The sequence below is a fragment of the Nelusetta ayraudi genome, unplaced genomic scaffold (genome assembly GCF_046127955.1).
Source record: "Nelusetta ayraudi isolate G7.1 ecotype Tasmania unplaced genomic scaffold, CSIRO-AGI_Nayr_v1 ptg000214l, whole genome shotgun sequence".
Taxonomy (NCBI): Eukaryota; Metazoa; Chordata; class Actinopteri; order Tetraodontiformes; family Monacanthidae; genus Nelusetta; species Nelusetta ayraudi.
In genome coordinates this window covers 62,501-83,839 of record NW_027466263.1, presented here as the reverse complement: position 1 = coordinate 83,839, position 21,339 = coordinate 62,501, and the positions used below count along the sequence as shown (strand labels likewise).

At 51.5% G+C, this 21,339-nt stretch overlaps 2 protein-coding genes across 5 annotated transcripts in view; both read right to left on the bottom strand.

Annotated features, from left to right (window-relative positions):
- Positions 1-503: 503 nt before the first annotated feature.
- On the bottom strand, positions 504-14,068 carry lancl2 (LanC lantibiotic synthetase component C-like 2 (bacterial)). The gene is made up of 9 exons (XM_076016078.1): positions 13,855-14,068; positions 12,751-12,928; positions 10,654-10,771; positions 10,208-10,563; positions 9,395-9,541; positions 4,514-4,696; positions 2,838-3,014; positions 2,559-2,631; positions 504-1,779 (listed from the first exon to the last, which is right to left on the bottom strand). Exons 2-9 carry the CDS (start codon positions 12,913-12,915, stop codon positions 1,703-1,705), a joined length of 1,296 nt encoding a protein of 431 aa, XP_075872193.1. The 5' UTR covers positions 12,916-12,928; positions 13,855-14,068; the 3' UTR covers positions 504-1,702.
- A 3,814-nt stretch (positions 14,069-17,882) lies between these two features.
- The window catches only part of hecw1a (HECT, C2 and WW domain containing E3 ubiquitin protein ligase 1a), a 21,257-nt gene continuing 17,800 nt past the window's right edge, over positions 17,883-21,339 (bottom strand). For all 4 annotated transcript variants that reach the window (XM_076016083.1, XM_076016082.1, XM_076016084.1 and 1 more), the window contains 11 exons: positions 21,229-21,312; positions 21,040-21,146; positions 20,737-20,851; positions 20,467-20,580; positions 20,205-20,357; positions 20,013-20,111; positions 19,708-19,837; positions 19,483-19,629; positions 19,298-19,412; positions 18,927-19,125; positions 17,883-18,819 (listed from right to left, as the gene is read on the bottom strand). In XM_076016083.1, coding sequence (XP_075872198.1) covers positions 18,708-18,819; positions 18,927-19,125; positions 19,298-19,412; positions 19,483-19,629; positions 19,708-19,837; positions 20,013-20,111; positions 20,205-20,357; positions 20,467-20,580; positions 20,737-20,851; positions 21,040-21,146; positions 21,229-21,312 — 1,375 coding nt within the window. In that variant the 3' untranslated portion in view covers positions 17,883-18,707. The remainder of the gene's footprint in view (positions 18,820-18,926; positions 19,126-19,297; positions 19,413-19,482; positions 19,630-19,707; positions 19,838-20,012; positions 20,112-20,204; positions 20,358-20,466; positions 20,581-20,736; positions 20,852-21,039; positions 21,147-21,228; positions 21,313-21,339) is intronic.

The window sequence follows — 21,339 nt, the reverse complement described above, 5'->3', positions numbered from 1 at the left end:
CTGTGTTGACACTGTTCTTAGTTCCTTAGAAAATTCCCTTTTATGACCTTGGACTGAAATGTACATTTGTGAGCGTTTCTTCTCAAAGATGGAAAATGGTTGAGAAGTGCTGTGTATAAACTCCCACTACAACACTCACTCAGTCTGGGCTCTTATTGAGGGCCGGCGGTCCTCGTCCTCACTGGTCCTCTGCAGGTTGCACTGTGGTGGATTATCTAGCACACACACACACACACACACACACACACACACACACACACACACACACACACACACACACACACACACACACACACACACACACACACACACACACACACACACACACACACACACACCCCTCCACTCCTCATGAGCTTCAAGGCTTTGAACACCAGGCCGTCATCAGACATCAGGAAATGTCAATAAAGTTCACTGCTAATAAAAACAGGTGGCACAAACTCACAGGTGAACTTGATGTTGAGCCTTCGAACTGGAAATGAATCACAAGTGAGAAGATGGAGTTCCTTTGATTCTTTTAATTTTCCAACAATATCAAATCTGGTGCAGGTGGCGGTGAAGCAAAACAGCAGCCAGAAGAAATGCGTGTGAAAAGTCACTGCTGCTGTTGGAGGAAGGAAAACACAGACAACCATATGATACATATTGACAGCAGTAAGGCTGAGAGCAAATCAGGTTGACACAGACCAGAACCTGCCACCCTGCGTCTGCTGCTGCTGCTGCTGCTGCTGCTGCAGCAAGGTAAACGACATTCCACACACAACTCACAACGAAACAATCATAAAGAAAAGAAGCATTCATGTGCTGTCGGGTCGACCCCCCACCCCCACCCCCACCCCTACATGGGTTAGTGGCTCACTGATAAACTGTCTCTTCTCTCATTTAAAGGATGTCTGCCAAGGTTCTAGCCAACCTTGTATTTTCAACTAAAACACTTTAAAAAAAAAAAGAAAACGACAACACATCGACAGTCACACTCAAATATATATTCAACAATGTCGTGTACAAGGTTAGCGGGGCTGATAATAACTGGGAAGGTCAGGCTCTCCAGCGGAGGATCGGACTCGCGGCGCTCATGTTGCTTCAGGTTGACTGTTTGTTGCATTAATGTTGAAAGGCATGTGGTGGGTCACCACGACTCGTCTCCTCCGCTTCCACACAACTGACAACATAGAGGAGAGGCACAGAGACAGACGCAACATCCCACAATAAATATATACACATTATGATAAAAAATAAAAAAGGGAGACAACAACTGCAAGCTCAATAAAGTCCATGAGAAGATGACCCGATGAGATCTTTACTCACTTTGAGACCAATGGGAGAGTGAAACATGGTCCAAACACAGAGAGGAGGGGCCACCACAGCAGGCCGCAAACACCAGGTTCACTCAGCACACACACACACACACACACACACTCTGCTACAGCCGAGGTGTGTATGTGACGAGGAGGCAGGAAGTGGCCGTCCTCCTCCTCCTCCTCCTCCTCCTCCTCCTCCCGCCCTCTCCTCCTCCTCCTCCTCCTCCTCAGCTGACGTGCAGCCACTCACTATATTCACCCTCTCTGTTCACTTCCAGCCTGACATTTATTTTCAAAGGAACAAAAAAGCCACAAATGCATCAGTGTCCCGAGTGAAACTCTTCCTTTATCCAACATCCGTCTGTCAGCGTGAGCGCCCCCTGGCTGCGGTAGGAGGCAGGTCACAACTGGAAGGCAGGGAAGCAGGAGGCTTGAGGGTCGGCCATCTCCGACAGGTAGTAAATAGTCCCGGCCATACCTGGAGGAGGACGAAGAAGAGGAGGAGGAGGAGGAGGAGGAGGAGCAGGTGTGTTAGTGGCAGCTGGCTGCACCTTCCACCTTCCACCACCATCACACATCTTCACCACTTCTTCTCTGTCTTCTTCTCTTTTTTTTTAAGGCCTTACGAGCCTCAAGCGATGAAGAGTGAGTGGAGCCTTTGGTCGATTTTCACAGAAATGATTTGGCTTGATGTCAAAGGAAAGTGGAAATGCAGAATGATAAGAGGGCGAGAGCGACTCTGGCATCAGGTCAGATCAACTGTAACCAGCAGAGAAGCAGCGAGTGGCTTCTCAGTGGCTTCTCAGTGGTGAAGAGGCAGACTGGCAGTAAAACATGAAGCCATCCCTCTTTCAGAAGCTCCACAGGCAAAAAAAAACACCGTCTAATTTAAATCTTCCAGGGCGGCTGTGACGCTGACAGCAGATCTTTTATCGATGCTCAGCGTGGCCCAGCAGGGGGAAGCTGCTTCCTGCAAACTATTTAGCTCCCAGTGACAGTCACATGGTTCATCTACAGCAGAACACAACCAATAGATTTAATAGTGTGAGACACTCGCTGCAGGTCCAGCAGCTCCAATCAGAGCTTGGCCGTGCGTGAGGATGCTGCTGCGCTTCCCTCTCTGGACACTTTACTGTGATGATTGTTGCTGAGGGTGCCGTGTGAGGGCCATTAGTGCCGCTAATGGCATTATACAGATGCAGAGGATGTGGTGGTGAGCGCTGTCAAGAAGACCACGAGGAGGACGCTTGTCTTTACCTTCAAAGAGGGAGTAGGGTCGGTCCGGGATGCGGCAGCCGTGGGTGCCGTAGGCCAAACACCACTCTGCAAACTGGAGCGGCGACACGAGAGAAGTGAGTTACACAACTGCACAACCCCGTGGACTGTCGGAAAGCTTCATCTTCACCGCAGCCGCGACTGCATAAATAACTCATGCGGAACATTCCAGATGTGTTTTGCACCTTCTGAACTGTGGGGGTGAAACGTGGAAGGGAGGGGCGGCGCTGCAGGGAAGCCTGGACGGCCTCCTGCTCTCACCTTGCAGGCACGGTACAGGTACTTCTTCTCCTGGGTCAGCTGGTACAGCGACAGGAAGGCGTAGCCGTTGCCGGCGGTGCCGTGGCAGAGGCCGTAACCTTTCCTGAGCAGACCGCGCTGCCAGATGACCTCAGCGCAGTCGGCCGCCTCCTTCAGGTACTTGTCCTCCTTGAACACCTGCCAGAGGAGCAGGACACTCATTCAGAGGTCTGCAAGGTAAACTGCTGAAAACCCATGAGCGTGATCTGGTCACCTTACAATGATGTCAATCACAGGTCCAGTCCCGGCACAGCCATCCAACTCAAAGCTTTCAAACTGTTAAAGTGCTGCTATGAAGCTGGGCTTGGAACCAAAACTATTCTTCTGTAGTGTACCAGTTGTCCAATGAAGCTGCACCCCCCCCCGCCCCGACTCTGCTGTACTATCTCCCCCGGGTGAACGTCTACAAGTTGATCCTTTCATTAAAGTGTCCGTGTCCCCACATGGCCAGACCTCATTAGCGGTGATAAATCTAGACGCTGACGGATGAGCCGCCACTGGTGGAACCGACACCCAGCCAGAACATCGTCTCATCACATAGCATTAAAAAGAAAAGACACCAGCAGCCAGCTGTGCCAGATGCTTCAAAGGCAGCGCCGTGTCTTTGAGACAGCAGCAGCAGCAGCAGCAGCAGCAGCAGCAGCAGCAGCAGCGGCAGCGGCAGCGGCAGCGGCAGCAGCAGCGGAAAACAATGACTCTGGTGTGTTTTGGTTGAGCTGTAATCTGAAGCGAGTGCAAAAAAACATATTGAGGGATTGTCACATGCAGTAATATCAGTTCCATGCTGATGTTTTTCTTTGACACTCAAAAATAAAAATGTCGTCCAGTCCACTGTTCTATGGATGAGGTCACGATGGTTCCTGCTGTGCAGTTCTGCTCCTCCTGACACCAAACCACTTCCCTCTGGGGGACAAAACACTGAGTGAAAGTCTGCAGTCTGGTTGGTTATTATCTACAGCCCTCAGGTGGGCGTGGACTGCTGCTGCTGCTGCTTTGTCTTTTGAAAGTGCATCAAGACATTTCCACTCTCAACCTTTGGCTTTCATCAAGTAAATGAGTCTCCATTATCGCTCACTACAGATAACTGGTGAATTTGGATGCAGCCTCTTGAAAGTGAGCAGGCAGCCACTCCTGCTGCAGCTGCTGATATGAAAAAGAAAAGAAAACATTGTGCAGGGAAGTGAAAAAGCTCCTCCTGAGACACCAGATGGAGGATGTGCTGTGTGCATCGTTCAGGGCGAGCCGGTGATAAGCAGTCACGTCTCCCATTGTGCTTTGTGTGTGTGTGTGCGTGTGTGTGTGTGTGTGTGTGTGTGTGTGTGCGTGTGTGCGTGTGCGCTGCCAACGAGTCCCTGCATTAGTAAGGAATGAAGCTGCCAGAATAGAAGCACTATTAGCTGCCAAGTGAATCCCTAACGGGCCAAGAAGAGGTGGAAAGTACAAACAGTGGCTCGCTGAGATGTGTGTGCGAGCCATTTGTGTATCCAGGCTGCAGTCGCATCTCTGTGCCCATCGTCTCTTAACATCACAACACATTTGGGTTTTAGAAAAATATACCACAAATATACGACAGGGCTCCAAAGTGTGTGTTGCAGTGCAGCATCGATCCACAGGGGGCAGCGTGTGTCGGCACTGACCTTGTGAGCCGTGATGAGCATGTGGACGACGCCGGGCGCTCCGTGGCACCAGTGGACCAGCCGGTCGCTCTCGTTGCTCAGCGACGAGGGGAAGTTTCCCGAGCGGAACTTCTTGTGTCGGACGTAGTCGATGCTGGGCCGCAGCAGCTCCGCCAGCACGTCAGCCTGGACCTTCGCTGAGGGCTGCAGAGGACAGAGTAGCAGCACACAGTCAGCCTCTACCAGAGTCAGCCTCTACCAGAGTCAACCTCTACCAGAGTCAACCTCTACCAGAGTCAACCTCTACCAGTCAGCCTCTACCAGTCAGCCTCTACCAGTCAGCCTCTACCAGTCAACCTCTACCAGAGTCAGCCTCTACCAGTCAGCCTCTACCAGAGTCAACCTCTACCAGTCAGCCTCTACCAGTCAGCCTCTACCAGTCAGCCTCTACCAGAGTCAGCCTCTACCAGAGTCAACCTCTACCAGAGTCAGCCTCTACCAGTCAGCCTCTACCAGAGTCAACCTCTACCAGAGTCAGCCTCTACCAGTCAGCCTCTACCAGAGTCAACCTCTACCAGTCAGCCTCTACCAGAGTCAACCTCTACCAGAGTCAGCCTCTACCAGTCAGCCTCTACCAGTCAACCTCTACCAGAGTCAGCCTCTACCAGTCAGCCTCTACCAGAGTCAACCTCTACCAGTCAGCCTCTACCAGTCAGCCTCTACCAGTCAGCCTCTACCAGAGTCAGCCTCTACCAGAGTCAACCTCTACCAGAGTCAGCCTCTACCAGTCAGCCTCTACCAGAGTCAACCTCTACCAGAGTCAGCCTCTACCAGTCAGCCTCTACCAGTCAGCCTCTACCATCAGCCTCTACCAGTCAGCCTCTACCAGAGTCAACCTCTACCAGAGTCAACCTCTACCAGAGTCAACCTCTACCAGAGTCAGCCTCTACCAGAGTCAGCCTCTACCAGAGTCAGCCTCTACCAGAGTCAACCTCTACCAGAGTCAGCCTCTACCAGAGTCAGCCTCTACCAGAGTCAACCTCTACCAGAGTCAGCCTCTACCAGAGTCAGCCTCTACCAGAGTCAGCCTCTACCAGAGTCAGCCTCTACCACAGTCAGCCTCTACCAGTCAACCTCTACCAGAGTCAGCCTCTACCAGTCAGCCTCTACCAGAGTCAACCTCTACCAGTCAGCCTCTACCAGTCAGCCTCTACCAGTCAGCCTCTACCAGAGTCAGCCTCTACCAGAGTCAACCTCTACCAGAGTCAGCCTCTACCAGTCAGCCTCTACCAGAGTCAACCTCTACCAGAGTCAGCCTCTACCAGTCAGCCTCTACCAGTCAGCCTCTACCATCAGCCTCTACCAGTCAGCCTCTACCAGAGTCAACCTCTACCAGAGTCAACCTCTACCAGAGTCAACCTCTACCAGAGTCAGCCTCTACCAGAGTCAGCCTCTACCAGAGTCAGCCTCTACCAGAGTCAACCTCTACCAGAGTCAGCCTCTACCAGAGTCAGCCTCTACCAGAGTCAACCTCTACCAGAGTCAGCCTCTACCAGAGTCAGCCTCTACCAGAGTCAGCCTCTACCAGAGTCAGCCTCTACCAGAGTCAACCTCTACCAGAGTCAGCCTCTACCAGAGTCAGCCTCTACCAGAGTCAACCTCTACCAGAGTCAGCCTCTACCAGAGTCAGCCTCTACCAGAGTCAACCTCTACCAGAGTCAACCTCTACCAGAGTCAGCCTCTACCAGTCAGCCTCTACCAGTCAGCCTCTACCAGTCAGCCTCTACCAGAGTCAGCCTCTACCAGAGTCAACCTCTACCAGAGTCAACCTCTACCAGAGTCAGCCTCTACCAGAGTCAACCTCTACCAGTCAGCCTCTACCAGTCAGCCTCTACCAGTCAACCTCTACCAGAGTCAGCCTCTACCAGTCAGCCTCTACCAGAGTCAACCTCTACCAGAGTCAACCTCTACCAGAGTCAGCCTCTACCAGAGTCAGCCTCTACCAGTCAGCCTCTACCAGAGTCAGCCTCTACCAGAGTCAGCCTCTACCAGAGTCAACCTCTACCAGAGTCAGCCTCTACCAGAGTCAGCCTCTACCAGAGTCAACCTCTACCAGAGTCAGCCTCTACCAGAGTCAACCTCTACCAGAGTCAACCTCTACCAGAGTCAGCCTCTACCAGAGTCAGCCTCTACCAGAGTCAACCTCTACCAGAGTCAACCTCTACCAGAGTCAGCCTCTACCAGAGTCAACCTCTACCAGAGTCAACCTCTACCAGAGTCAGCCTCTACCACAGTCAGCCTCTACCAGTCAACCTCTACCAGAGTCAGCCTCTACCAGTCAGCCTCTACCAGAGTCAACCTCTACCAGTCAGCCTCTACCAGTCAGCCTCTACCAGTCAGCCTCTACCAGAGTCAGCCTCTACCAGAGTCAACCTCTACCAGAGTCAGCCTCTACCAGTCAGCCTCTACCAGAGTCAACCTCTACCAGAGTCAGCCTCTACCAGTCAGCCTCTACCAGTCAGCCTCTACCATCAGCCTCTACCAGTCAACCTCTACCAGAGTCAACCTCTACCAGAGTCAACCTCTACCAGAGTCAGCCTCTACCAGAGTCAGCCTCTACCAGAGTCAGCCTCTACCAGAGTCAACCTCTACCAGAGTCAGCCTCTACCAGAGTCAGCCTCTACCAGAGTCAACCTCTACCAGAGTCAACCTCTACCAGAGTCAACCTCTACCAGAGTCAACCTCTACCAGAGTCAGCCTCTACCAGAGTCAGCCTCTACCAGAGTCAACCTCTACCAGAGTCAACCTCTACCAGAGTCAGCCTCTACCAGTCAGCCTCTACCAGTCAGCCTCTACCAGAGTCAGCCTCTACCAGAGTCAACCTCTACCAGAGTCAACCTCTACCAGAGTCAGCCTCTACCAGAGTCAACCTCTACCAGTCAGCCTCTACCAGTCAGCCTCTACCAGTCAACCTCTACCAGAGTCAGCCTCTACCAGTCAGCCTCTACCAGAGTCAACCTCTACCAGAGTCAACCTCTACCAGAGTCAGCCTCTACCAGAGTCAGCCTCTACCAGTCAGCCTCTACCAGTCAACCTCTACCATCAGCCTCTACCAGTCAGCCTCTACCAGAGTCAACCTCTACCAGAGTCAACCTCTACCAGAGTCAGCCTCTACCAGAGTCAGCCTCTACCAGAGTCAACCTCTACCAGTCAGCCTCTACCAGTCAGCCTCTACCAGTCAGCCTCTACCAGTCAACCTCTACCAGAGTCAACCTCTACCAGAGTCAGCCTCTACCAGAGTCAACCTCTACCATCAGCCTCTACCAGTCAGCCTCTACCAGTCAGCCTCTACCAGTCAACCTCTACCATCACCTTCACATTCTGCTCAAAATGTTTCCCAAACGTATCTTTACGTTTCTCACATTTCTGCATTTTTGCTGCTTTATCTTCTCCAGCATAGGTGTCAAACTCTGACCTGCAGACCAATTTTGGCCCACTGTGTATTTGAGTTTGATTCCCCTGTTCTTCCCCGGGGCAAGCGGTCCAATCAGCACACTTGGTCATACGGGGAAAGTCACAGAAAACACCGTCAACTATTTTATATTATCCCACTAGACATGAAGCCATATTCCTTGACAGAGGCTGCTGCTGCTGCTGCTGCTGCTGCTGCTGGCTGTGTCAGTAGGGCAAACACTCAATGACTTGATGATATTGTTGTCATGACCTCGGTTCCACTTTGCTCCTCCTCCACTGGCTTTCAATGCAGCCCTTCGTGAGGGAGGAGGAAGTCAAAGCAACCAGACCACAGCAGCAGTGGAGTCTCAGTGGAGCACAAACCTCACGCAGGTCTGCTGGGTGAGTGATAATCCACACAGAGAAGACAAAGCACTAAGTGTAAGGATTTTAATAAGGGTTTCACAGGCCAGGAGACAGCGGCGGCGGCAGCAGGTGGCGGCAGCAGCAGCAGCAGCAGCAGCGGCAGCAGCAGCAGCGGCAGCAGCAGCAGCAGCAGCAGCAGCAGCAGCAGCAGCAGCGGCAGCAGCAGCAGCAGCAGCAGCAGCAGCAGCGGCAGCAGCAGCAGCAGCAGCAGCGGCAGCAGGCGACAAACTGCTGCTGTGCTGCTTTATTACACAGCTTCTGCAATTCAACACAGGCTCATGCTGTGATTGGCTTAAACCCCCAAAAGACAAATCAGGTTTCTGTGTCTCTGAGGCTCCGCCCTTTCCTCCCCCCCCCACCCTCCCCCCACCGCCCTCCAGCTTTTCATTAGGATTCATAAGCAACAGAGCAATACATTCAGAGGGCTGAAGGAGTGTTTAGCTCAGCATCCTGCTGCTCGCCATGATGTGTGACTGCAGGCGCTCGCCAGCTCCTCCACTGGCTCCCTTCACTCCAGACATGACTACTGCTGGCAAGAGGCCCACTAATCTCAAGATCTGTGGCTCACAAGCAGATCCAGCGTAATCACCGGGAACATCCACACTGGTGCAGACAACCTGATTCTGCATTTAGTGTCATAGAGGTTGGATTAAAAGCAGCAACTCAGAGATGCTTTTGATTCTTGATGTTTTCAGTGTTGGCAGAGAGAAGGCCTCCATCAGCGCTGTGACCATGACAAAGCAGATGGCCTGAAGACCACAGTGGAAACATCAGTGATGGAAACACCTGCCACATCCCTGCACTTTTCACCGTGGACTCAAAGTGTGAATGTGCAGACCTAGTTTTCTTTTCTTTTTGCTCTTTTTCTTGTCCAGCTACAAAACATTGTTGCTATGGAAACTGCAATGGAAAATCCTGATGTATTTTCAGGTTCAAAACATCTAAGAGAGAATCTAAGAAGGACAGAAAATGGAACTAAAACAGAGGTCACATGGTCCCAGTGACCAATCAGTACAGCCTCACCTGCATCAGCATGCAGTAGATGCCGGCCATGCCGTGCGCCGCACCAATGTACTGCTTCTTGTGCCACTCGTACAGCAGGGGGCAGCGCTCCGTCTTCTTCTGCTCCGCTGACATGTTCTTCCCCGACTCCACGATGGCCGTCACCACCTGCAGACCAGAAGAACCCAGAGGTGAACCCCTCTCACACTCCTCCTTCACGCCTTTCCCACCATCTCCACGTGATGTTCACTTTAAACACATGATGAAAGCAGAAGCTACAACTCTGGACCTTCTACTCGGACCAACCAGCAGGAGGCAGCGGGGAAGGAACAGAGGTTCCGGGAGGAGAGCATGAGATGAACCATCGCAGGGAGGACATCTTCCCTCTGTCGGCTCCATGTAACAGAGCTCCTGCACCAAAATCTGCTCAGTTCTTCAAAGATGAAACTCGCTGACTCCCGCACAACAAACGCACTTTGGTTTGCATTGAGCCACGGGCGCAGCGGCCGCTATTTATTTCCAGGCCATCAGTTATAAATGAGGCCCTTTGTCCATCTGTGTCACTGGCTTCCATGCACGGCTCTCTGTCTGATGGGCTCCAGCTTCCTTTATCTATTTCCATTGATTCAATGTCCCTGCTTGATTGACAAGCGGTCAAATTGACACAAGAAGCGGGCCAATCAGATGTCTCTGCTGCTTCTAAAGCACGAGGTCTCTTATCGGTCCAGGAGACTCAAAGCCGTGCGGGAGCAGAGAAACACAAGGCATCCTTCACTGCAAAGACTTCAAACATCAGCTGGAACTGAACGCAAGCGACGGTGCAGCGGGTCTGACCTCGGCGATGGTGCCCTCGTCCACCGTGTCGGCTCCGATCTCCTTGTTGACGTAGAGCAGAGCGTAGAGGAAGCCGGCCCGGCCGTACAGCAGCTCGTCGGGCACGTCGGAGTCGTGGCTGAGCGCCGCCCGCTGCAGCTGCAGCAGCCTGGACAGGCACTCCTGCATCTCGGACACCTTCTGGAGCCGGTGGTGGACCACCGCGCCCACCGCCAGCGGGCCCGCGTCCCCGCACAGGAAGGTCACCCGCCGGCCGTTCAGAATCCTCATGGTCCTCTTCACGTAGTCGAGCGCCCTCTGCAGGTGGGAGGCCTCCTGGGACACCCGGTGCAGCTGCAGGTACAGCAAGGCGATGCCTGCAGTGAGGACACGGACGTGGACGGAGGCGGAGGCGGAGATGAGTGGAGGCGCCTGCGACCACGTGAGCACCCATCACCAACACTCACCTGTCCAGCCAGTGTAGGTGGAGAAGTCGTGAGGGTCAGCCGTCTTCAGACCCTCCTCCATCTGCTGCAGCAGATCCTTGATCTTATTCTGGACTTTCTTCTGGAAAGCTGCGCTCACCTGAAGGAGAGCAAGACACACAGAGTCAGTTCTCTCAGCAGAGCAGACAACAGGGATGTGAAGCCATCAGACATTCACTGTACAACTGTACACTGTACATTGTTCTTAACTTTAGCACGACGTTGCTTTAATCATGTGGCAAATGATAATAAACACAAGAAAGACGGGTACTTGAGTAAAAAAAATAAATAAATACATATTTTCAACTTTGCTTTTGATCGGCTGGTTCATAAAAAAAGTAAATAAAAATGTATCTCAAATCAGTTGACAGGTACAGAGCTCAATCAGTGTAGTCATAAGTCCATAAGTAAGTTAAGTTAATAATAGTTGTCCTGTATCCTTTATAAAAAGTATATGGTTGACATAGTTAGAGAAGAGCAGGTCCTCCTCAGCCAGTGCACAGTGCAGTGCGTGGGCTGGTGACGTCACAGCTTGGCTGCAGGGGCCTCTGGGAGGAAGGTGTCAGAGCCTCCGGTCAGATGGATGGAGGAGCAGACTGCTGATGTCATCAGCCTACTGCACTTCATCTGCAGTGTAAAGCTCACAGATGTCACAGGAAACAGTTCCGCCAGCTGAACCGTTACATTTTCACATCAAGAGAGCAAACTTGCAGAAAGGCCGGAGCGCAGGATGCTTGTGAGGTGCTGTGGCGGCGGCAGCAGCTTGAAGCAGACCTCCAGCAGTCACACTCATCCAGGACTGGGCAGGTTAATGATGTGTTCTCCCGCTCAGCCTCAGGCTCTGCTTGGCCTTCACACAGTGGGAAGCAGAGGTCAGCTCGCAGCTCCAGGCCCTTCTCGGTCTTGGATGTGCAGTTCATTAATTCTCTGGCCTATTGGGACTCATTCATATGCAACCTACAGCATCGACTGCATGGCAGCAGCCAGGAATCGCCTCATGTTCCACAGCGATTACGCCCCAGCTAAAAGCAAAAAATATATATATATTAATGAAAATAACCTGTGTGTGCAGCTTTCTGCTGCTCTGCTGGAAACCAGTTCCTGATCAGCCAGAGACCAAAGCCATGGCCGCAGGCTGCAGACACAAACTGCCTTCTGTCCTCAGTGGATTACAGCCCAGCCGGGGTCTCTGCTCCCAGTCGCTCTCACGTGGAGCAGCTGACGGAGGAGAAGAGCCGGCAAAGAGCAGGAGGCTGAGTGACAACAGCTTAGAACAGTGATGGACGGACGGACGGACGGACGGACGGACGGATGAGGCCTGCTGTGATTCAGCAGTGCGCAGTACAAGGAGACTTCAAGTTGTCCAGCAACAATCATCTGCCAGCGCTGGCCAAATGATGACGCACAACTCCAACTCATCTCCTCCACCATCACCACATCAATCATCATCATCATCATCATCGTCATCGTCATCATTCTGTACAATGCCAAAGAGCAGACTGAGCCCAGCCTGCCTGGGCTCCAGCCAGCAGTCAGTCACAGCAGGACTGCTTCTGCCTGGCTGTGCTGTCCTCAATCATTGTCCGTGTAGGGAGGAAGACCTTCTCAACATTCACAACGCTCCTTTCATTGACATCAACAGCGTGGAAATACTCTAGTCACCACTCTTAAGAGGCGGAGGAAGAACAGACGTGACATGGAAGCTGGTGGTTTAAAAATGCACAAACTGCTCTCGAGCGACACCAGCGGCAGTGAAGTGCAGTGCAGTGCAGCGGATGCTGGTGGGATGTGGTGTGTGTGTTGCTGGGACACTGGAGACTTTTGCACACATTATGGCAGTCCAATCATTGCCGTTGCCAGTTTGGTTTCATGTTAACGTGATGGAAGCAACCCGTCGTGCTTCCTCCAGTGCTGCCGCCACGGCTCTGCGTCCTTTATTCAGAGAAACACTCGCCAAAGTCTCAACAACTTGGCAACAAACTCCAGGCTACTTGAGAGGCTGCGGGTAGCAGTTAGCTCGCTGCTAGGTAGACAGCCCAACTATTGTTTTAAACAATAAAAGGCGAGACGACACGTCACCTTTCCTTCCGCGTCGAAGGGCTCGTCGGGCAGCGGGTCGGACGCGGAGGTGGAGGACGGGGCTCCCTGGTCCCAGTCCGGGTAGCGGTTCGGGAAGCAGCGCTCCTCCATATCCGCCTCGCTAGCAGAGATTAGCTTCAGACGCTTTGACATGTTGTCTCCCATGGCTACGGCGGCTCTGCAGGGACAAAACACACCGGGAAGCGCTCTGCGGCCACCATAGTGGAAGAAGTCATCGCGTTTGAGAAACTAAATGAAGGCGTTTGTCGAGTGAAACGCGTCGGTGTACGAAGGTTGTTTTAGGTGAGTTGAGGAGCACATTGACCGCTGACTGCAGGAGAAGACGACACCACCAGAGAGCATCGGGTAAAGTATGCACCGAGGGAAATATGATTGTCATGTTGTTGAGACAAACACAGTTTATAAGGAAGGTTTAAGAAAATGTGGTGGCACATTCAGTCACGGTTTGTGAACAAATGAAGCCCTTCAATCAGAATGTGAGCATGGTTCTTGAAAAGATATAAACAAAACAACAGTGAAGGGGAAAATATCATCACCAGCTATTGCCCTGTTTTAATGGTGCCTTCACCAATGTTTAGCACTAAGCTTGTCTCATATGCCATCATAAGGATGTACACACAGTTCAGATGAAACTTTTTACAGACAGGTTGACAGATGTGAAAGAGTCGGAGGCCTTTTTATCCAAATAGTTTGGCCCAAACTTTAGCTGAATGTCACCTTGACTGCATGGGCTGCTTCCACAGGCCCCAGCAGCAGACCATTTCTTTAGTGTGTGTGTGTGTGTGTGTGTGTGTGTGTGTGTGTGTGTGTGTGTGTGTGTGTGTGTGTGTGTGTGGGGGGGGGGGGGGGGGGGGGGTTGCACACCAAGAGAACGTAATAGCATTAGGACTAGAACAGTTCCTGCTGCAACAAAACGTCAATGGAAGTGCACATCCAATAGAAACTGAGAACAATTGTTGCTGCGCTGCTGCTGCTGCTGCGGCTGTGCCGCCACTCTTAAAGTGTTCAAGCAGATCATTATATTGGCACTGCAGCTCCAGATCAATAAAAGGCTGCAGAATGTGACAGGTGGGGGGGGCTTACCGATGGCTGCTGTGTCCAGGCTCTTCCAGTCTCCTCAGTGTGGTCGCTCTCTTGCTGCAGCCTCCAGCCTCCAGCAGTTCCTCTCAGCATCCCAGGATGCAGCCTTCTGCTCTCACTGCTTTTTGCTCGCCTTCCTTGACGGGATTTTTTTTTTTTTTTTTTTAACTGGAAAAAGCAGAAGCTGCAGTCACTGCATGCAGGCAGGCGGCACGTTCAGCCATGTGTGCCTGCATCGCGGCGTCGCTCTCCGCCTCTCCCTCTCTGTGCGCACCAGACCAAGCCGAGGCTGCTGATGCCGATGCTGCTCGGCCAATCAGGACTCACTCTCCCCCTCCTACCGCCTCCCCTCCCAAACTCCGTCACCCAACCCCCGCGTTGGGAGCAGCTCCGCTCGGACCGCCGTCCTAAGCCCACCCAGCCGCCGGCAGCAGCAGCAGCAGCAGCAGCACTGTTAGCTCAGCAGGACCCTGCTGTTCTTGCCTGGGTGTAGCCGCCCTGCTGGGCAAGGCCGCTCGCCTCTCCCATCCATGCAGCCATTCAGCAGAGGCACGTTGCAGCCTGGTGACAGATGGTGTTGCTGCGTGATGCTGCGGGGATTAGACAGTAAAACAAGCGCTCCCCTCCCCCTTTATTTCACACATTCCATCACCTCCTCCTCGCTTTCTGCACCAAACAACGCCTTCCCTCGCTTCAATTGATGGAAATGGACACACAGCAATTTCTGCTCTGCGCCACAGAGCCGCCGACCCCTCAAGTGAACGCACAGTAGTTCCCTTCCTGGAATTTATCTTTGGTTTTCTCATTAATCCTGTCCACTCTATCGCAAAGCTTCCAGACCTGAGGACCCTCAGCCACAAGCAGTCAGACACTCTCAATCAAATTTGCTGTCACGCCTTTCTACTGTCTATTGAGGAAGAAGGAAAAAGCCGTTTTGACCGAGGGCCCTTAGCTTTGCTCTTCTGTCCTGCTGTGTTTCCCACTGATTCCTCTTGGCCCGTCAGACTTTACATTTCAAATGACTGTTGTGTGTTTTCTTTTTGTCTCCTGAATGTGCAACTGTGTTATCTGGTTCTGTATGTATCCTGAAGCTGCTGTCATGTCGCTTTAAATTGCCCCTTGGAGACAAATAAGGTGATGTGAATTGAACTGAATTGAAATGGAATCATCAACAGGGGTCGGGGGTCATCAACCTCTGTTTAGAGAGATGTGCTACTAGACACGACCGTATCAAATGATTACGAGCAAATATAAGAAGTAGCAATAAGCAGGTCCAGTGTTTGTGCTGCGCCTGCTACTGCAGTCTCCCAAAGTGCAGGACCACCAGTGGCATCAAGAGGGCGACCTCTGGCACATCACTGTCAAACAGCTTAGTTCAACACGTGACCCACTTTCCCTCTGATTAATTCCCCTCTTCCCCTTCTCTCCCTCGCAGTGTGTGTGTGTGTGTGTGTGTGTGTGTGTGTGTGTGTGTGTGTGTGTGTGTGTGTGTGTGTGTGTGTGTGTGTGTGTGTGTGTGTGTGTGTGTGTGGCGTCAGGCCTCTTTAATGGCATCTAGTGGGCAGAATTATGAACAGCAAGTTGAATGTTTGACCAGTATCTTATCTTAGCACATCATGCCACAGTTCTGCCTTGAACGTTCATCTTTTAAAGGTGAAAGAATAATTTAAATTGGACTATTTTTGGTTTCAGGTCTCGTTTTGTATATTTAAAAGGCCGATGACTCCTCGTGAAAGAAGGGCTTCCTGTTTGAAATGTTATTTTAGGGAGGCAGAATGTTTCACTGGCGTGGTTAACTGAGGGTTTTTCTTCAAAGAGATGAAATGAATGATGTCTTCAGAGCAGAGTGAAGTAACAAACTGAACATTTTATTGAGATTCATAAACAGTTGTTGACTTGTTTGGTGGCGTGTTAGCGTGGCCTGAAAAGTTAGCCATTCATTTTCAGACCTATCGGGAAGATGAGCCTTTCAACGCTATGTACAATGTGTGTACAATACACACAAACACACACGCGCACACACACACACACACACACACACACACACTCTCAACTATTCCCTTTGTTTGATCAAACAAAAATGAATGCACAAATAAATAACAAAAAGCTGCTACAATTGGTCACCACTCACGCTTTTCTGTGGACATCCCATCATTCCCCCAGTTGAATGATCGCTGCTGTCAATAACTTACATATCAGTGTCATGGAAGTAGTCTATGATTATTTCCTTGAATAAATATCCGTGTTTGACATTTACGACGTCGTGTAACAAACAAAAAACAAAGCGACCAGGAGTAGCGTGCAAAGAGATGCCCCTTCTCATCATTACCACCAGAACAGTGTAAAGAAAGCACAACCGTGAGACTTTCATTGTCACTGGGCAAAGTACTGAATGGAGATGAAAGAAAATAGGGAAAAACAAAGAACTGCTGGGGCAGAAGTGCGTAACAGGGCAAATTTTTCCGGAACTGAGCAAAATAAAACAACAAAAGTTCACAGTAATAACAATAGAAAATAAAAAAAAAAAGGCTTCAAAAGCGAAGGCAAACTCATCGACTGGTGCTTCTCATGTCAACATCAAGAACACAGGCAAAACAAGTCAACAAAAAAAACATTCAAGGCAAGCTTCAGGACTTTCTCTTCGCTTACTAAACACGACAAAAGTAGAAAGAAGCGTAGAAAAGGTAGAAAAGAAGAAGAAAGGTGATCCAGCCTGGGCCCCTCTGGCTCCGGAGAGTGGAAACAGAGAAAGGCAACCACTGACCTGACTGTCGGAGGGGCGGTCCTCAACACAACGCAAGAAGAAGAAGAATTCAAAAGAAAAGACGCCTCAGGAGGATCTCCTGCACCGCTGGACGTCACGAGGTTTCCTCACAACATCTCACATCATTCCAGGAAAACCAACAACATCTTCAGCAGTCAAACCAGCGCCATGTCAAGCCACAAAAAACAATGAAATTACTTTGCATCATCATCATCATCATCATCATCATCATCATCATCATCATCATCATCATCTTCACAGGGCATCTACTTCATGATTTAGACTGGAATCAGCAGATTGTCTTCATAGCAAAACATGGTTGCACTTCATAACTGAAAGTTCTGGTGGAGTTGAAGAACGGGTCTAGCTGCCAGCCAGCGAGGAGACACTGAGGTCCTGCTGTCCCACAGAGCCACTGACCAACAGCCAGCAAGTGAGTTGGAACCCGGACACGACCACCATGGTGGTACTGAAGCGCTGAACACCAGGAGCCACGTGAGGCAGCAAGGAACCGAGGCACAGTTTCACCACTGAAGAAGAACAACCCAGAACAGCAGAAGAAGATGTGGACAGGAGGTTGTAGAGGGCACGCTGCAGTCCCGGTCTGGAAGAGCATAGAGTAGACCAGACTGGGTGGTCAGTTCCTTGATGAGGGGCTGCAGCAGATCCACAGATCCTAGCCGGCCATCACGCTGCTCCGGACCACTGACAGTTTAGAGCTCAAGGTTCAGACCAAAGAGTGGAGGTGGAGCAGGGCTGTGGATCACAGTCCATCCTCCTCCTGATGGGGACCTTCCATCCTGGAGGCTTGGAGTGGAGCTCTCCGCTCACACAGGAGGTCAACAGGCTGTTGAGCCACACAAGTGTGGACCCTCATTCACTTCTGCATTGGTGCATCTGACACAAGCACCAACGCCAAGGGAGGATCTCTCTGTTCTTAACCGGGACCATTTGGACAACATCATTTAATATATATATGTGTGTATATATATCAATATATTTTGGCTTCTTATCTGACATGTTCCTCGAGGCTGAGCAGAGTTTGCTCCGAGTCCTCAGGAAGGAGCTGCTGTTGGCAGGTGAGAGGGTGACGGCAAACAGCTGCAGTGTGACACTGCTGTGATTCTTGAAATCTGCTGCTGACCCTCACGTGTCTGACAACTCTCTACATCATATTTCTCTAATCATTTACTTCACAAACATCACTCAGAGATATTTGGCCAGGCTCTTGCTCTACAACAACAGTTTTCCCAGATTTTTTTTTTTTTTTTTTTTTTTTTGACTTGATTGTTTCATCGGCTTTGGACTCTGAGGAGCTTCTTCTTTAAATCTCTATTCATATTTTTCTGTAAAACCACCCGGACTGCGGTGTCATTTGAATCTCTCAGCGCATCAAATCACCTGAGACTTGCTTTTTCCTTTTTTTGTGCCAGAATGTGCATGTGCAGGAGGAGCCTCTTCTTGTAGAAAAAGCACATTTCATATATTAAATAAAGTTTGAACTTACGAAAGCTGCAAATCATTTATTTTCTTTTGAAGAGGGCGACGCCTTCCCTGTTGAATTATAGCATCTCAAAGATTAAACAGAAAATTCAAAATGATTTCAATTGCATAACTTGCGCAGCAATAGTTTGTATTCTGTTTAAATATCATATATACATTTGTTTTCTATAGACGGCAATGTTTGCAACGCAGAGTGAAACTTCTGCAAACTGATTATTACCACCTCGATGAACTGACAGAGACATTTTTCAGACGCACGACGCCTTTTGCTGCATGCAACTCAGTTTGCTCTTGAGGTAAAATCTGGGACCGTTCAGAATGAGAGAAGGAAAAATCCTCAGGAAAACACGGCTCTGGTGTTTTCTATATTCTCTGGACCGGGTCCTGGGACCGGGTCCTGGGTAGAAAAAGAAGAATCCCGCAGCTCAGGGAGACACTGACACACACCACCGTTACAGCCACTCAATAAATACATCCAGGTGTGTTCAGGAGCCGTCCGTCCTGACGGTTGCTGCTCGTCTCTCGCATTAAAACACCTCCAAACAGAGAGGCTCGTCTCTTTTCTTTCTCTTTTCCTGCTGTTTTTCCCTCACTCCAAACCAAAGGTGCTGGTTTCCTCCACGGCGATGAGCAGCTTCTCGTACAGCATGGTGTAGGACGGGTACGGCGGCAAGTCCAGGCGGTTGAAACAGGTGTGAGCCCTGAAAAGAAAAAAGGTCTTGATACAAAATCCATGACTTTGTACTTCAATATGAGAGAGCAGCAGCAGCGACGGCAGCGGGGAGGGGCCAGCGCTGGCTCAGGCTACCTGGGCAGTGAGGTGACTTTGCCCCACTTCTCGATGCAGAAGCGTCGCAGGCCGTTGGAGCCGCGCAGTGCGGCGAAGCCCTCGTAGGGAACGCTGGAGGTCCCCGTGACGAACTGCAGCAGCCGCAGGCGCTGCTCGTTGTTGAAGCGCTCCACGGCGGCCCAGAACCAGCGCATCACGATGTGGCCGTCATGGTAGCCTGGAGATGGAGAGGTGGTGGAGGAGGAGCAGGAGGAGGAGGAGGAGGAGGAGGAGGAGGGGGAGGAGGACTTTTTGAATGATTGGAAATACAGACGTTTTGCAGACGGCTTCGACTTGAAGGATTCGGGCCTCGGGTTTTCAGTTTGTACGCGGTGCATTTCGACACCGACCTCCTCTGTACTCGGTGTTGCTCCTCCAGTCGGCGAGGTCGATCTCCACCGTGCCGGCGATGACCAGCTCCAGCTCGCGGGCGTCAAACACGGACACCAGCCTGGAGTCGACCACCTGGAGACGGAGGAGAAGCTGTTTGCTCTGCTGATGGAGCGGCCGAAGGTCAGCCAGCTGCGCCGGTTACCTCGTAGAAGCCTCTGACCAGCGCCTCCGTCTGCTGCACCACCCCCCTCTCCACCCGCCACTTGGCCATCCGCTCGATGTAGTCCTTCTTGTTCTTCTCCGTCACCTGGAGGTGGGAGCCGCCCGACTTCAGCTCCCGCTCCGTCACCTGCCGACGCAGCAGCTGATTGGTTCCCGCTCACAGACTCCACGTTGGCTTTTTCTTTTCGCAGCGAGACGAGCTCACCTGGCCGAAGACCTCCTCGTTGACGGTGAAGGTGAGGTCCAGGATGTCGGTGATGTCGTTGTCCTTCATCCACTGCAGAGACTGGTGGAACTCCTCGTCCAGATATTCCAGATCAGACAGGTCTGTGGCTCTGGAGGAGGAGCAGAGGAGAGAGGCAAGCTTGAAGGTCAATGTTGGGCAGTGAAGCTTAAAACTCCCCTGAATGATGAAGTTCAGTAAAACTGCATCAGTAAATATTGGAATGCAACAGTTAGTATTGTTCAGGATTGTAGTTTGCAATATAGCATCGATGTATATCTACTGACAGACGAAGCAGGGCCTTGTAGAAGGGTCTGGTGAAGAAGGCGTCCAGCAGGTACTGATGGATCAGCGCCAGGCCCAGGATCCGGCCGCTGAAACGGAACCTGGCCGACGGGGGGGGGGGCAAGACGACCAGAGATGAACCTTCTGCATGCCATCTCACCAGTCAGTGTGCTGCTGTGACACCTGCTACTCACCATTCCAGATGGTTCTCCACGAACGCTGACATGGGGCTGATCTGGACCGTGTAGGTGTCGTTGGCCGAGTACTCAAAGAGCCCGTAGTAAGGATTGAAGAGCTCCTGGGACAAGAGGAAGAAGAACTCTCTGGACGGGCCGCTGTAGTCCAGCCTGAGGGAGGGAGAGGAGATTGCTTTCACACAGGAATCCTGCATCTGCACCATCGAGAGTCCCAGGATGGAAGTCTAACTGAGGGGAAGCACAGCGCAGGGCGTCTCACCCTTCCTCTCCCAGGAAAGTCACATAGAGTTTGTTCCTCTGCAGCTCTTTGCGCGAGTACGCCATCACCTGGTTGAAGGTACCCTCCAGCAGGTGTTCTCGCCTGATGAGCAACCTGGAGGAACCAGGAAAAAACCTTCAGCAGTGGCGGGGAAATTGGCCCTTGTTTGCAACACAGAATGACTGTCAAACTGCTCTGATGTGTGAGTGAGAAGGCAGCGACAAAGACTTCTGGTCACGTGATGCGAGTCATGATTCAGGAATGTCTTACTTGATCTTGCCGGGTCCTTGGCCATATCCTTTGGCCTCCAGCTTCCTGTAGAAGTTCCTCAGCTTTGCCTCAAAGTCTCTGCGGTAGGGGGCCGGAGCTCTGGCCCTCTGCAGGCCTGCAGCCACACACAGGATCAGATGGGCGGAAACAAAGACTCACACTCCACGGTCAAGTTGAAAGAAAACTATCACTGCTATCACGAGATTATTTCATGTAATTATGCTGCGACCTTGCACCGGACAGGAAAGCCTTGCGGCAGCGCTACGTTGCTTTAATGCGCTGCTACACGGTGAGCCGACCTACCGGGAGAGTTCTGCGGTGACGAGGCGGGGGAGCAGCGTGGCGAGAAGCTGAAGCCGGGGTGGACGGGGTGAGGAGGAACGTAGGACATGATTTCCTCTTCATACAAACTGCACAGGCAAGGAGACGGCAAACACCTGTGACTTGGAGCCCAGTGGGTGGCAAAGGATTCCAATGCTGGTGTGTGCTCACCTCAAGAGGATGACGAGGTCGGCGTCACAAGACAGCTTCTCCACACCCTGAGTGCCTTCAGTGCGGATGTAGTGGATCTTCTCCCTGAGAGGAAAAGCTTGCAGTCAGACT

Excerpts from the sequence above, each read along its gene's own strand:
- lancl2 (XM_076016078.1), bottom strand. The coding sequence starts at position 12,915 with ATGGGAGACAACATGTCAAAGCGTCTGAAGCTAATCTCTGCTAGCGAG. Across the intron at positions 10,772-12,750 it reads CCTTCGACGCGGAAGGAAAG|GTGAGCGCAGCTTTCCAGAA; the intron begins GTGACGTGTCGT and ends GCTCTCCTTCAG. Across the intron at positions 2,632-2,837 it reads ACCTGTACCGTGCCTGCAAG|TTTGCAGAGTGGTGTTTGGC; the intron begins GTGAGAGCAGGA and ends TCGCCGCTCCAG.